This window comes from Neoarius graeffei, chromosome 9 (genome assembly GCF_027579695.1).
Source record: "Neoarius graeffei isolate fNeoGra1 chromosome 9, fNeoGra1.pri, whole genome shotgun sequence".
Classification (NCBI taxonomy): Eukaryota; Metazoa; Chordata; class Actinopteri; order Siluriformes; family Ariidae; genus Neoarius; species Neoarius graeffei.
Window position 1 is genome coordinate 84,946,436 of NC_083577.1, and position 13,669 is coordinate 84,960,104.

At 43.6% G+C, this 13,669-nt stretch overlaps 1 protein-coding gene across 1 annotated transcript in view; it reads left to right on the plus strand.

Moving 5' to 3' along the window:
* fstl1b (follistatin-like 1b) overlaps positions 1-13,669 on the plus strand; it is a 216,913-nt gene that overhangs the window by 166,200 nt on the left and 37,044 nt on the right. The window contains exon 6 of the mRNA XM_060930408.1: positions 3,400-3,530. Coding sequence (XP_060786391.1) covers positions 3,400-3,530 — 131 coding nt within the window. The remainder of the gene's footprint in view (positions 1-3,399; positions 3,531-13,669) is intronic.

Consider the following 13,669-nt stretch of genomic DNA (forward strand, 5'->3'; position numbering starts at 1 on the left):
TTATTTTTTTTTTAATTGTGAGTGAGTTAGTTAGATAATTAGTTAGACAGACTTTATTGTCCCTGGGGAGATCCTTTTTTACAGCATTGCACATCACAAGGAATATCGACACCACGCTTTACACACAACAACACATGAAATACAAAACAACAGCGGCAGGAAGAACAACATGAAGATCAGACGTGTAGTTCCCTCAGAGTCACTCTGTTTAGAGCTGCTATGGCTGCGGGTCCCATACACAGCGAGTTGCTTTACAGATGTGCATCATTATAGATTTGCGCACGAGGGCGGAGTTTGCTGAAAATAGCCGTGTCTTATGGCCCTTTTCCACTACCCTTTTTCAGCTCACTTCAGCTCGCTTCAGCTCACTTCAGCCCGACACGGCTCGCGTTTCGACTACCAAAAACCAGCACGACTCAGCTCGTTTCAGCCCTGCTTAGCCCCTAAAACTCGCACCGTTTTGGAGTGGGGCTGAAGCGAGCCAAACCGTGCTGACTGAGGCTGGGGGCGTGAGCAGACACTCCCCTGTGCACTGATTGGTGAGGAGGAGTGTCCTCACATGCCCACACACGCCCCGCGAGCGCGCTGGGATCTGTAAACACCGCAAACCCGGAAGAAGAAGAATTACGAATTACGAGAATTTCTGAAGCCTTATGCGCCTCGCCTCATCTATACGCTCTTGCCAGTATCTGTCCGCGTTGTCGGTGACAACAAGCCACAGCACCAAGACCAGCAACACTAACGACTCCATGTCCTCCATGTTTATTGTTTACTATTCGGGTCGTGAGACTACCGCTTAAAAGCTCACTGAATCAGTGACATACAGAGCATCGTGGACGAGTTCGCGGAGCGCAAGGCTCGCCGTATGCCCTTCAAATAATGCGCGCAGTAGGCTATTGATGTTTTATTATGAGCCATGTACAGTATGTCGCCGAATGTTTTTTTGTTTCTGAGTTACATGTTCGTTTGAAGGACTTAATGTACAAAATAACATAGTTGCACCCCGTAGTGTTGAAATTGGTAAACACAGTGCATTCAGTGAGGTTTGCACCGCCCTCCTTTTATTTCTGACTCTTCCTGTCACTGCTGCAACCTCTGAGCGCTCATTCGTATGCCCTTCAAATAATGTGCGCAGTATAGGCTATTGATGTTTTATTATGAGCCATGTACAGTATCCTAATGTTTTTTGTTTCTGAGTTACATGTTCGTTTGAAGGACTTGATGTACTAAATAACATAGTTGCACCCGGTAGTGTTGAAATTGGTAAACACCGCAGTTGCGGACATTTTGTAGCCTAAAATGATGTTATGATAAGCTTTAATAAAGGGTCCGGTCATTTGCCCCGCCCCCGGCCCGGCTCTGACTTGTTCCGCCACTGTCACTGATGTCACTGTTTGCGCTGCTTAACGACATCACATGACGTCCACCCACTTTCGCTAACTCCACCCAATGTGTCCACCCACTTCCAGCCAGCACGGTTCAGCGCGGTTGTAGTCGAAATGCAACTCCAACAGCCCCGCTCAGCCCGACTCAGCTCGACTCGGCACGGCACGGCTCAGCCGCGTTTGTAGTGGAAAAGCGGCATTAGTCACCATGTGATCCTGACCTTGAACTTAAGCTCAATTTTCTTCCACAACATTGGCCCAAGCAAGGACTAATATTAAATAATCTACCACTATCTAAGAGTTTATAACTGCAGTTCATCGTGTGTCATGAAACGTGTTTGGAACGTTGTAAATGCACTCAAAATTGTGGAATGGCATTCAGGAGTATTAGTCAATACCCGAGCATGATAAAGAGCTTGGAGGAGCCAGCGTCTTAATCCATTTATTATCTGTAGCCGCTTTATCCTGTTCTACAGGGTCGCAGGCAAGCTGGAGCCTATCCCAGCTGACTACGGGCGAAAGGCGGGGTACACCCTGGACAAGTCGCCAGGTCATCACAGGGCTGACACATAGACACAGACAACCATTCACACTCACATTCACACCTACGCTCAATTTAGAGTCACCAGTTAACCTAACCTGCATGTCTTTGGACTGTGGGGGAAACCGGAGCACTCGGAGGAAACCCACGCGCACACGGGGAGAACATGCAAACTCCGCACAGAAAGGCCCTTGCCGGCCACGGGGCTCGAACCCGGACCTTCTTGCTGTAAGGCGACAGCGCTAACCACTACACCACCGTGCCGCCCACCTGTCACCTTTGACTTGTTTATTAGGGATGCATTTAAAATGTACAGTTTCTCTCCAGATTTGTGTAAACCTGATTTGTGACACTGTCCATTGCTAAAATCGCTATATAAACAAAAATAGAATTGAATTGAGTGAATATTTAACAAATAAATTACTCAGCAAAGAAATGTCAAGAAAATGGAAGGAAGCGGTACAAGGACAGGTTCCAGTGTTTCACCAGCTGCTGAGAGTAACAGTAGATTTGGTCAGTATTAATAAAGTACTGACACCTGACAATAACCCACAATGCTCTCGGAAAAATCTACTTTGCCAACCTTTAAAGCTAGACGGCCGTTCGATTTCATAAAATCGGTGAAATTTAGTTCCGTCTGAAATGTCCTCATTGTGATATATGTTTATTTCTGTAATATCTCACAAAATATCAGGCCATTCTGTGGCTGGGAAGTTATTTAATTTGAGGGGATTAAAGCAAATAATGCGCATGAAATCGCTCGCTTGGCGCAGTCAAGCAGACAGAGGAAGTCCGTGTGCGCATGCGCAGGTTTACCTTCTTCTTCTTCTTTTGGGTTTTACAGCAGCTGGCATCCACAGTGTTGCATTACTGCCATCTACAGGTTTACCTTTGAGCGTGCACTGACAGTTCCATCATTCTGTCGCTAAACGAACAGCTGATCACACCGAGGTGCTCGCTGAGCGCCCATATTTATTAGTTTGGTCCTGCGTTTCCTTTCCTTCGTATATAACATAACGTCTTTTCTTTTCACTTTCTTTCCGTTACTGTAGTCGGTCTTTCACGTTTCATTTGCACACTCACGTCCTCCATTTTTCTCTCCTGTTTCAAATTTGTATCCCACAATGCCTTGCGTGAACGGGGAAAGCCCACCACGTGATGCATGACGTAATATCTTGTATTGGGTCATGGTGAAGCAGGAAAAAATAGCGGAGAATTTAAGGCCACGTGGAGATAAATTCATTAATTGTTCTATTTTTAACAAATTAATAAAATTGGAAGTCTGTGATTCGAATTCAGTAGCTTTCAGTCACTAAACAAAAATAACTGGGTGTCGGGGAAAATTCTTTTTATGACCTACTCTTGAAAAATCTGAAAGGTAGTCTAGCTTTAATGTAAGCAAATAGAAAATGAGATCGGTGTGTTTATTTGCATGTCGTATCTTTTGTAATAAATGAGTGTGATTCTCTGCAGTGGTCTGCTACGTGGGTGACCGTAACGAACTGCGCAGGCGTGTGATTGAATGGCTGCAGACTGAAGTCGTTCCAGATGGCTGGTTCACCAAAGGCTCCAACTTCACCGATATCCTGCTCAAGTACTTCAAGGTGAGGTTAAGGGTGTGCACATGTCCTCATTTTACCTGGCTTTCCTATTTGTAGAATTATTTGGATTTGTTGTTTCTTGCTTGGACACGTCATGATCCGTAAAAATCTGATAATAGACATTAACTTTATCCTGCTGGACTTTTGAGGCACTTTTCAGCTGAGAGAAGAAAAATGCACAAATATTTGATCAAATGCACTAAAATAGGTGACATTTAGCCACTGTTGCTCTCTTTGAGCATTTATAGGCCTTTCTCTACTGTCACATATGCTCACCGGCCACTTTAATAGGAACTTGTTGGTTCTAGGATCCCTGTTCTTGGCTGCAGGAGTGGAGCCCAATGTGTTCTTCTGCTGTTGCTTTTCTGCTGAGATGCTTTTCTGCTCACCGCGGTTGTAAAGAGTTGCTCTGAGTTACTCTATCCTTCCTGGCAAAAAAGCTCGAACCATGAATCTGCCCATTTTCCTCTGACCCTCTCTTATCAACAAGGCGTTTGTTTCTACCCACAGAACTGTCCCTCACACACTCTATTTTTTGTTTCTCGCATCATTCTGTGTAAACGCTAAAGACTGTTGCGTATGAAAACCCCAGGAGATCAGCAGTTTCTGAAATACTCAAACCAGTCCATCTGGCTCAAACTCAAACCGACACCCCTGCCACAGTGAAAGAAAGTCACACTTCACTGTGAGATCACAATTTTCCCCATTCTGACGTTTGAACATTGTGAACATTAACCGAAGCTCTTGATTTGTATCTGCGTGATCTGATGCGTCGTGCTGCTGTCGAGGGATCGGCTGATTACAGAACCGCATCAAACAGAACAGCAGGTGGATGTAGGGATGTTCCTAATAAAGTGGCCAGTGAGTGTATGTTGATGCTGATTACAAGTGAAATTAATTTGGCTTCTATTCGTACCCGTAGCTGTCCAACAACTTATTAAAAGTGTGACTTTCGCAGCATGAGGAAATCACACGTATCTATCACGCTTTCAGATATTTTTAGGCAGGACTCTGGCGTTATTCTCATATGGCTGTTTGGTGTTTTCTCTGGTTTACGTTTCCATTTCAAAATGTCAGTGTGTTGCTTCGAGAGTCAAGGTAGCAAAGAACAGCAATGACGCAATCAGTGATCACCAGTAAATTGATTATACGGTCCTGTGCAAAAGTCTTAGCCCCCCCATTTGTTTTTTCATACAAACTTTGTTATAGATTTCTATTTTATGACTTCTAAATTATTGAGTCAAAACATTACAAAAACATTTTAGAGTCTAAATGCTGTTATTGTTGTTTTTTCCAGCACAAAATTAAATCTCATCTCATCTCATCTCATCTCATCTCATTATCTGTAGCCGCTTTATCCTGTTCTACAGGGTCGCAGGCGAGCTGGAGCCTATCCCAGCTGACTACGGGTGAAAGGCGGGGTACACCCTGGACAAGTCGCCAGGTCATCACAGGGCTGACACATAGACACAGACAACCATTCACACTCACATTCACACCTACGCTCAATTTAGAGTCACCAGTTAACCTAACCTGCATGTCTTTGGACTGTGGGGGAAACCGGAGCACCCGGAGGAAACCCACGCGGACACGGGGAGAACATGCAAACTGCACACAGAAAGGCCCTCGCCGGCCACGGGGCTCGAACCCGGACCTTCTTGCTGTGAGGCGACAGCGCTAACCACTACACCACCGTGCCGCCCCACAAACATTAAATGTTACAGAAAATTTTTTTTGTAATATGTCTGAGCAGTATATTCCATAAGAGAGCACTTTTCAAATTAAAAAAGAAAACATAATGAAGGCTACTGGTGCAAAAGTTTTGGTGTAAAATGAAGAAGCAAGTGTGACAGTCAAAGTGTCCAGAAGAACTGTGGCTGGTTCTGGAAGATGCTCAGTAAAACCTACAGATCATTTCCGCGTAAAACTGCACTCACTGGACCCGAGACTACTTTTTTTATTTTTATTTTTTCAAGCAAAGGGTCGTCTCACACCAAATACTGACTTTGCATTTGTTTCCTTTATTATGGCTTACTGATTACTGTTTATAGTATTTTTTTAATGTTGAAACATTTCATTTTATTATTTTTAAGCCATTGTTGGTCGACAGCATTTCTTTACATGTGCCTCAGACTTTTGCACTGATTTACCATTGCATGAAAATGGCTACTTTTTTTTTTAACAAACTCAGTAAAGACGCTTTTGGAAAGGTTGATTAATGAGTTTCAGACGTAAGTTTTATAGCAAGCGAGCCGAATTCTTCTCGTGTACTGATAAAGCACTGAGGTAGAGAAATAAAGAAGACATTAAGTGTGAACGTGAACTAGTTCATTGTAATCTGTGTGAACTCAACTTTGAGCTAGCTCTTGTTAACTGTGAACTTGCACAACACTGATGAATGACTTTTACCTTTATACTACATTCCACTGTGCAGGATTTTACACTGAGCGTCTTCTCTAAACCAGTGGTTTTGCAGTTAGCAGATACAGGTCTCTCCCTGTGTCCGAAATCACTCACTACTCACTCTATAGTGGACTATATAGTCAAGTCAAGTTTATTTGTATAGCGCTTTTAACAATAAACATTGTCGCAAATCAGCTTTACAGAATTTGAACGACTTAAAACATGAGCTAATTTTATCCCTAATCTATCCCCAATGAGCAAGCCTGTGGCGACGGTGGCAAGGAAAAACTCCCTCAGACGAGATGAGGAAGAAACCTCGAGAGGAACCAGACTCAAAAGGGAACCCGTCCTCATTTGGGCAGCAACAGACAGCATGACTATAACATTAACAGTTTTAACATGAAGACAAGTTTCGTTGATGTTGTAACTCTTCATTGATGGAAACTTGAGTGCAAAACTGTTCATGACAACTGCAGTCCAAAGTTAGCAAGTCACCTGTAGTCCTCAGCCATAAAAGCATTACTGTAAGAGTCCAGAGCGTCCTCCAGGTGTGACTTTCAACTGTCCACATGGGGCCGTCCTCCACAGGAGCGATGTGATGAGACTCCAACCAGACACAAGGCACCAGGATGGATCAAGCAGGTCCGAGGGGCAGAAGAGGTCAGCATCTCGATCCCAGGACCGACATGTAACTCATGCCCCTTTTCCACCAAAGCAGTTCCAGGGCTGGTTCGGGGCCAGTGCTTAGTTTGGAACCAGGTTTTCTGTTTCCACTGACAAAGAACTGGCTCTGGGGCCAGAAAAACCGGTTCCAGGCTAGCACCAACTCTCTGCTGGGCCAGAGGAAAAAAATGCTTACGTCAGCGGGGGGGCGGAGTTGTTAAGACCAACAACAATAACAAGACCGCGAAAGATCGCCATTTTTAAGCGACGAGAAGCCGCAGCTGTACAAACGCGAAGTCATCCATTATTATTATTGTTGTTGTTGTTGCTGCTGCTGTTTCCGTGTTGTTTTTGCTTCGATATTCGCGCCAAGGTTTATGCAAACGTAGCGACATAACTGACATATACAGCGACGTAATGACGTACAGCAACGTAACTGACGTATACAGCGACGTAATGACGTAGGTCCGTGAGCTATGGAAAAGCAAACTGGTTCTCAGCTGGCTCGCAAGTTGAATGAGTTGTGAACCATCACCAGCACTGGCCCCAAACCAGCCCTGGAACTGATTTGGTGGAAAAGGGGTATCAGAGGGACAGATTGGGGGGGACACAGGTTGTTAGGTATGCCCTAAAAATGACACAAGCATTAAGTCTGCGTGGTAGGCTCGCAGAGACGAGAGTCTTGACATCAGGCGTAATACACAACAATGGCATGTTAATATGGTTAAAAAATATCATGACCTGCTCTGGCTGGATGCTTGATTGGGTGATGAGAGCACACTCCTCACCAATGATGGGATGCAGATGGGACCCTTAGGGCTGGCCAAGACAATTCAGTTACATTTCACCAGGTCTGGGACATGCGACAGAATGTCTGACGGCCGATTCCCTGCAGGCTACGAGAGCCAGTCGAGGTCTCCACCCTCTCCACCAAAAGATTTCCTGTTGACTCCATGTAACTCAGAGGGACAGATTTGGGGGGAGGGGGAGAGAGAGAGAGAGAGAGAGAGAGAGAAAACACAGGTTGTTAGGTATGCCCAATGTCACCTGAATAAGTAGGAACAGTATACATATTGCACTGAGTACAAGCAGGGACTCCGGCAACTAACTATGACAGCATAACTAAAAGGGGAGACCCAGAAGGTAACACAGGCATGAGGGAGCCCCGGGACATAAAGCAGCCAGCCACTACACCGTCAACAAACTCGAGTGAGCAAGCGAGTGGGGACTGACAGCATCCATACATCCCAGTTTACCAAAACACTCTATGTCTGAGGACCCTCCAGATCTACTCCTTTACCTCATAAACACCATTAACAAAAGGCTTGACTAAACAGATATGTTTTCAGCCTAGACTTAAATGCTGAGACTGTGTCTGATTCCCGAACATTACTTGGAAGGCTGTTCCATAACAGTGGGGCTTTGTAAGAAAAGGCTCTGCCCCCTGATGTAGCCTTCACTATACGAGGTACCAGCAGATAACCTGCACCTTTTGATCTAAGTAGGCGTGGCGGGTCATAAAGGACCAGAAGTTCACTCAGGTACTGTGGTGCGAGACCATTCAGTGCTTTGAAGGTCAATAGTAGTATTTTATAATCAATACGAAATTTGATTGGGAGCCAATGCAGTGTGGATAAGACAGGCGTGATGTGGTCATATTTTCTAGTTCTAGTAAGGACTCTTGCTGCTGCATTTTAAACTAACTGGAGCTTGTTTATGCACTTATTGGAACATCGAGACAGTAAGGCATTACAATAATCCAACCTGGAGGTAACGAAAGCATGGACTAGTTTTTCCGCATCATGTAGTGACATTAAATTTCTTATCTTAGCAGTATTTCTGAGATGAAAGAAAGCTATCCGGGTGATGTTATCAGTGTGAGTTTCGAATGAAAGACTGGGGTCAATAATCACCCCGAGGTCTTTTACTGCTGCACGTGAAGAAACAGAAAGGCCATCCAGAGTCACTGTGTAATCAGAAAACTTACTTCTAGCTGTATGTGGTCCTAGCACAAGTACTTCAGTCTTGTCAGAGTTAAGCAGAAGGAAATTAATAAGCATCCAGTGTCTAATGTCCTTCACACATTCCTCAATTCTATTAAGCTGGTGTCTCTCATCAGGTTTTGCAGAAACATACAACTGTGTGTCATCAGCATAACAGTGGAAACTAATACAATGTTTACGAATAATATCACCCAGAGGTAACATATATAGAGAAAAAAGCAGTGGACCCAAGACAGAACCTTGTGGAACACCAAACTTTACCTCAGTACGTCTAGAAATACCACCATTTATATCAACATACTGATAGCGATCAGTTAAATAAGAGCTGAGCCAGGAGAGGGCCATTCCCTTAACTCCCACAACATTTTCTAGTCTATCCAGAAGAATGGAATGATCAATGGTATCAAATGCTGCACTAAGGTCAGGCAACATGAGCAGCGAGACACAGCCCTGATCAGACACCAACAGTAGGTCGTTTACTACTTTAACCAGTGCTGTCTCTGTGCTATGATTAGGTCTAAATCCTGACTGATAAATTTCATGGGTGTTATTCCTATGTAAATATGAGCATAACTGCTGTGCCACAGCTTTTTCAAGGATCTTGGAGATAAAGGGGAGGTTTGATATTGGCCTATAATTGGACAGCTGACATGGATCAAGGTCAGGTTTTTTAATCAGGGGTTTGATAACTGCTAGTTTAAAGGATTTGGGTATATAGCCAATCGTGAGAGAATTATTTATTATTTTTAGAAGCGGTTCACTTCACGCAATTGACACAATCTTCTCGACAAGAAGTCTGGGTTCGGGGGAACCTGCTTGTCCTGCCGGAACGTTTGCAGCTGGATACACCATGGATGCCTGAGAGAAGTGGCGTGTGGTGTGCTTGGCGATTCTTTCCGTGGAGGACATTGAGGATATTTACCTATTCGGAAGCATGATATGGAGAAGTTGATGGCTTTGCAAAGAGAAATGGATCGTTTTGGTGGCCAGAATGGACAAGCAGGTTAAGTGAAAAAGGACACGTCTACCCATCTTAAGTCTAAACAAATTCCAATCTTATCTTGGCTCTCCTAGCCAGCACTGCCTTCAAGGCCGTTGCTGTAGAAACGCGATTCTCCCCCTGGAGTTCACTGCAGTGAGACTCTCTGTGTGTGTGTGTGTGTGTGTGTGTGTGTGTGTGTGTGTGTGTGTGTGTGTGTGTGTGTGTTTTTTTCCCTATACTTTCTTTCTGTCTGTACTATGAAAGCTAAGTCGAACCGGAGTCAAATTCCTCGTGTGTATAACATACCTGGCAATAAAGTGATTCTGATTCTGAATTACTTCAGGTATTATCTGTTTGAATAGACGTGTTGGTAAGGGATCTAGTACACAAGTTGAGGCTTTTGATGCTGAGATTAATGAAAATAATTCAGTTTCTTTAAGGGGAGTAAAACATTGTAATTGATGATCTGATACAGTTATATGGTTAACTACAGGGTCACTTACATTGTCTGACCTTAATTTTTTGTCGGATATTCTCAATTTTGTCATTAAAAAAATTCATGAAGTCGTTGCTACTACATACTGCAGGTGTGCATGTGTCAATAGTGGACTTATTCCTGGTTAATTTTGCTACAGTATTAAATAGGAATCTAGGATTATTTTTGTTATCTTCTATTAGGGAGGAGAGATATGTTGATCTCGCAGCACTGAGCTTTTCTATACTTCAGGAAGCTCTCCTTCCACGCTAATTTGAACACTACCAATTTTGTTTGACGCCATTTATGTTCCAATTTTCGAGTGGTCTGTTTTAATGTGCGAGTGTCATCATTATACCAGGGTGCTAATTTTTTGTCTCTGACCATTTTCCTTTTTAGAGGAGCTACATTATCTAAAGTATGGCGGAACGTTGACTCTAAGCATTCAGTTGCTTGATCAAGTTCTGCAGGGGCTGACAGTGACCCAATCAAAGTTGACAGCTCTGGGAGATCATTTATAAAGCTCTGTGCAGTAGTTGACATGAATGTACGTTTAATACAGTAGCGTGGTGAGGTGCATATATTATTACTCAGACATAGTTTGAATGAGATGAGATAATGATCTGAGATAACTTCAGACTGTGGAAGTATGACTATATTGTCTACGTTTAATCTGAATGTTAGTATTAGATCAAGGGTGTGACCACCATTATGGGTCGGTCCTATGACATTCTGATTAATCCCTACTGAATCTAAAATGGACACAAACGCTGTTTTTAAAGGGTCTTCTGGGTTATCGAAGTGAATATTAAAATCTCCGACAACTAAAGCTTTGTCTAAGGAAATAACCAGGTCTGAGATCAAATCTGCAAATTCAGAAAGAAACTCAGAATATGGCCCCGGGGGCCTGTAAATAATAAGCAGTGGAATTAACTGGGTAGACTTATTTTTCAAGGCTACATACATTATATGAGTATGAAGAACTTCAAATGTATTAAATTTATAACCAGGTTTTTGTGTTACACCTAGATAATCATTATAAATAACCGCGACGCCTCCTCCTCTGCCAGTTAGACGAGGCTGGTGTATATAACTGTATCCAGGAGGACTTGCTTCATTTAATGCTATATATTCATTTGGCTTAATCCATGTTTCAGTTAAACACAGTACATTAAACTCCTGATCAGCAATGAGTTCATTAACCATTAGCGCTTTAGATGTAAAAGATCTAATATTTAATTAGATATAGTGAGTTTATTTAATTAGATATAGTGAGTTTGCCATTTTGTAGTGCTGTCCGAATGTATAGTGAGAATGATAACACCCTATATAGCAGGGGTCACCAAACTTTTTTCTCTGGGGGCCACATTGTCGTTCCTGACTGTGATGGGGGGCCGGGGTCGGGTCAGCTATATAACATAGAATTGTATGACCCAGACAAATATGACCACCAGCAGGCCTCATTGTGTAGTAGAGATTACTAGCCTGGCACGGCCATCCCCACTACTATATCCACACTACTATATCCACACTACTATATCCCCACTACTATATCCCCACTACTATATCAACACTACTATATCCCCACTTCTATATCCACACTACTATATCCCCACTACTATATCAACACTACTATATCCCCACTACTATATCAACACTACTATATCCCCACTTCTATATCCACACTACTATATCCCCACTACTATATCCCCACTACTATATCCACACTACTATATCAACACTTTATTCCTTGCACATATTTGTTTATCTTTACTAGTGGTTTGCAAAAGTAGTAATCGAGTCTTCACACCCTGTTTTAATTTGAAATACCCCAGATATTCCATTTATTTATTTTCTAATAAAAATAACATCAAATCCGTCAAGGTAAGAAACATCTGCCTAGTTGAGGTGATTGACACTGGCAAAGGTGAGTGGAAAATTATAAATTGTAGGTAGGCCTGTTGATATTATTAATAATATTAATAATAATTGTGTGCAGCACTTAATAAAGGTCAAATCAATAGGCCTATAAAATAAATACATTAAAAAAACAGTGAAATTATAATAATATGAGCAATAGATCAATAGATCACAGCAGTTGTGCTGTGTCCTGCACGTCATTGCTCTCATCCATGGCCAAAGCAAAAAACTCGAATTCTGACGCTTTCTCATTCAGCTGGTCATACACGTTGTCCCCCAAATCTTCGGTTCGCCTGGTCATAGTAGGTGCGGAGAGACTCACCGCGTTGAGCGCATCCTTCTTGTCGGGACACACCACCTCGGCCACAGCAAGCATGCATACTTTAACAAAGTCCCCATCAGTAAATGGCTTTCCATGGGTAGCTAGTAGGTGAGCTACCTTATAGCTAGCTCAGACAGCAGCCTGGTTGATCTGGGTTTGGCGAAGGAATGCATTCTGTTGTGCAGCCAGTCCGCATTTCATCCTCCGAATCCTGTCTTCTCTTGTTTGCCCTCGCAAACTAGCATACTCTTTGTGGCGGGTTTCGTAGTGACGACGCAGATTATATTCTTTGAAAACCGACACACTTTCTTTACATACAAGACAAACTGCACGGTCCTTACACTGAACGAAAAAATAATCGGTGGTCCACTGTTCTTTAAAAACTCTGCACTCTCTGTCAGCTTTTCGCTTACCGCTCGCCATTTTGTTGTCCTGAACACTGACAGTTCTCTGCGCATGCGCTGCCTGTCACCGCTTGATCGCGAGCATATGATGAAAATTCGGAAAATATGAATAGTTTGTTTTATAACTAAATATCAATTTTAATTGATAAAATCAACAAAATACAAGATGCAGACATGTTATTATTTGCCAAAAAGCAATTAAAAAAAATAGGCCATGACCACTTTTGGGGATTGCCTCATAGGGCCGGTTCAAGTGGTGGGGGACAGAGGGGCTGGAGGGCCGGTCAACGGGGGTGGTGGGCCGGAGTCGGCCCGCGGGCCAGAGTTTGATGACCCCTGCTATATAGTCTTCTTGGTTGTCCGTTGGTCCAATGATGACGTTGTCGTCTTATGGTTGACTGCTTCTGCTGTGGGCTCGGAGGTGGCTCAGCAGCCCAATCCTCGAGCGGCAGGTGCAGGGACAGTGAGGGCAGGGGAACTGTCCAGGATCATTCGGCTCTGCAATTGAGGCCTTCTTTCTTCTTATTCTCGCATCGGTGATGTCTTCCCGTCTTTTTTCTTCAAAGTTGAGCTGGGCTCACCATGTTAGTATGCGCCAGTTTGAGCTGTCTAGCGCTTGTTCTAGCTGTTTTGGGGTGATTCCAGCGTGTGCAAGGTTGGCCTTTGCACAGTCTTTGTAGCGTTTTCGTGGCCTGCCTTGGTTTTGCTTGCCTGAACACAGTTCTCCGAACAGCAGCTGTTTGGGTAGCCGATGATCTTCCATTCGAACAACATGTCCTACCCATCGGAGTTGTTTTTTCAAGATCATGGCTTCGATGCTGGTGGACTCGGCTCGGTCAAGGACCTCGGGGTTTGTAACCCGGTCCTGCCAGCAAATATTCAGAATGGACCTGAGGCTGCGCATGTGGAAACGCTCTAGCTGCTTAAGGTGTCGTCTGTACAGGGTCCACGACTCACATCCATAGAAGAG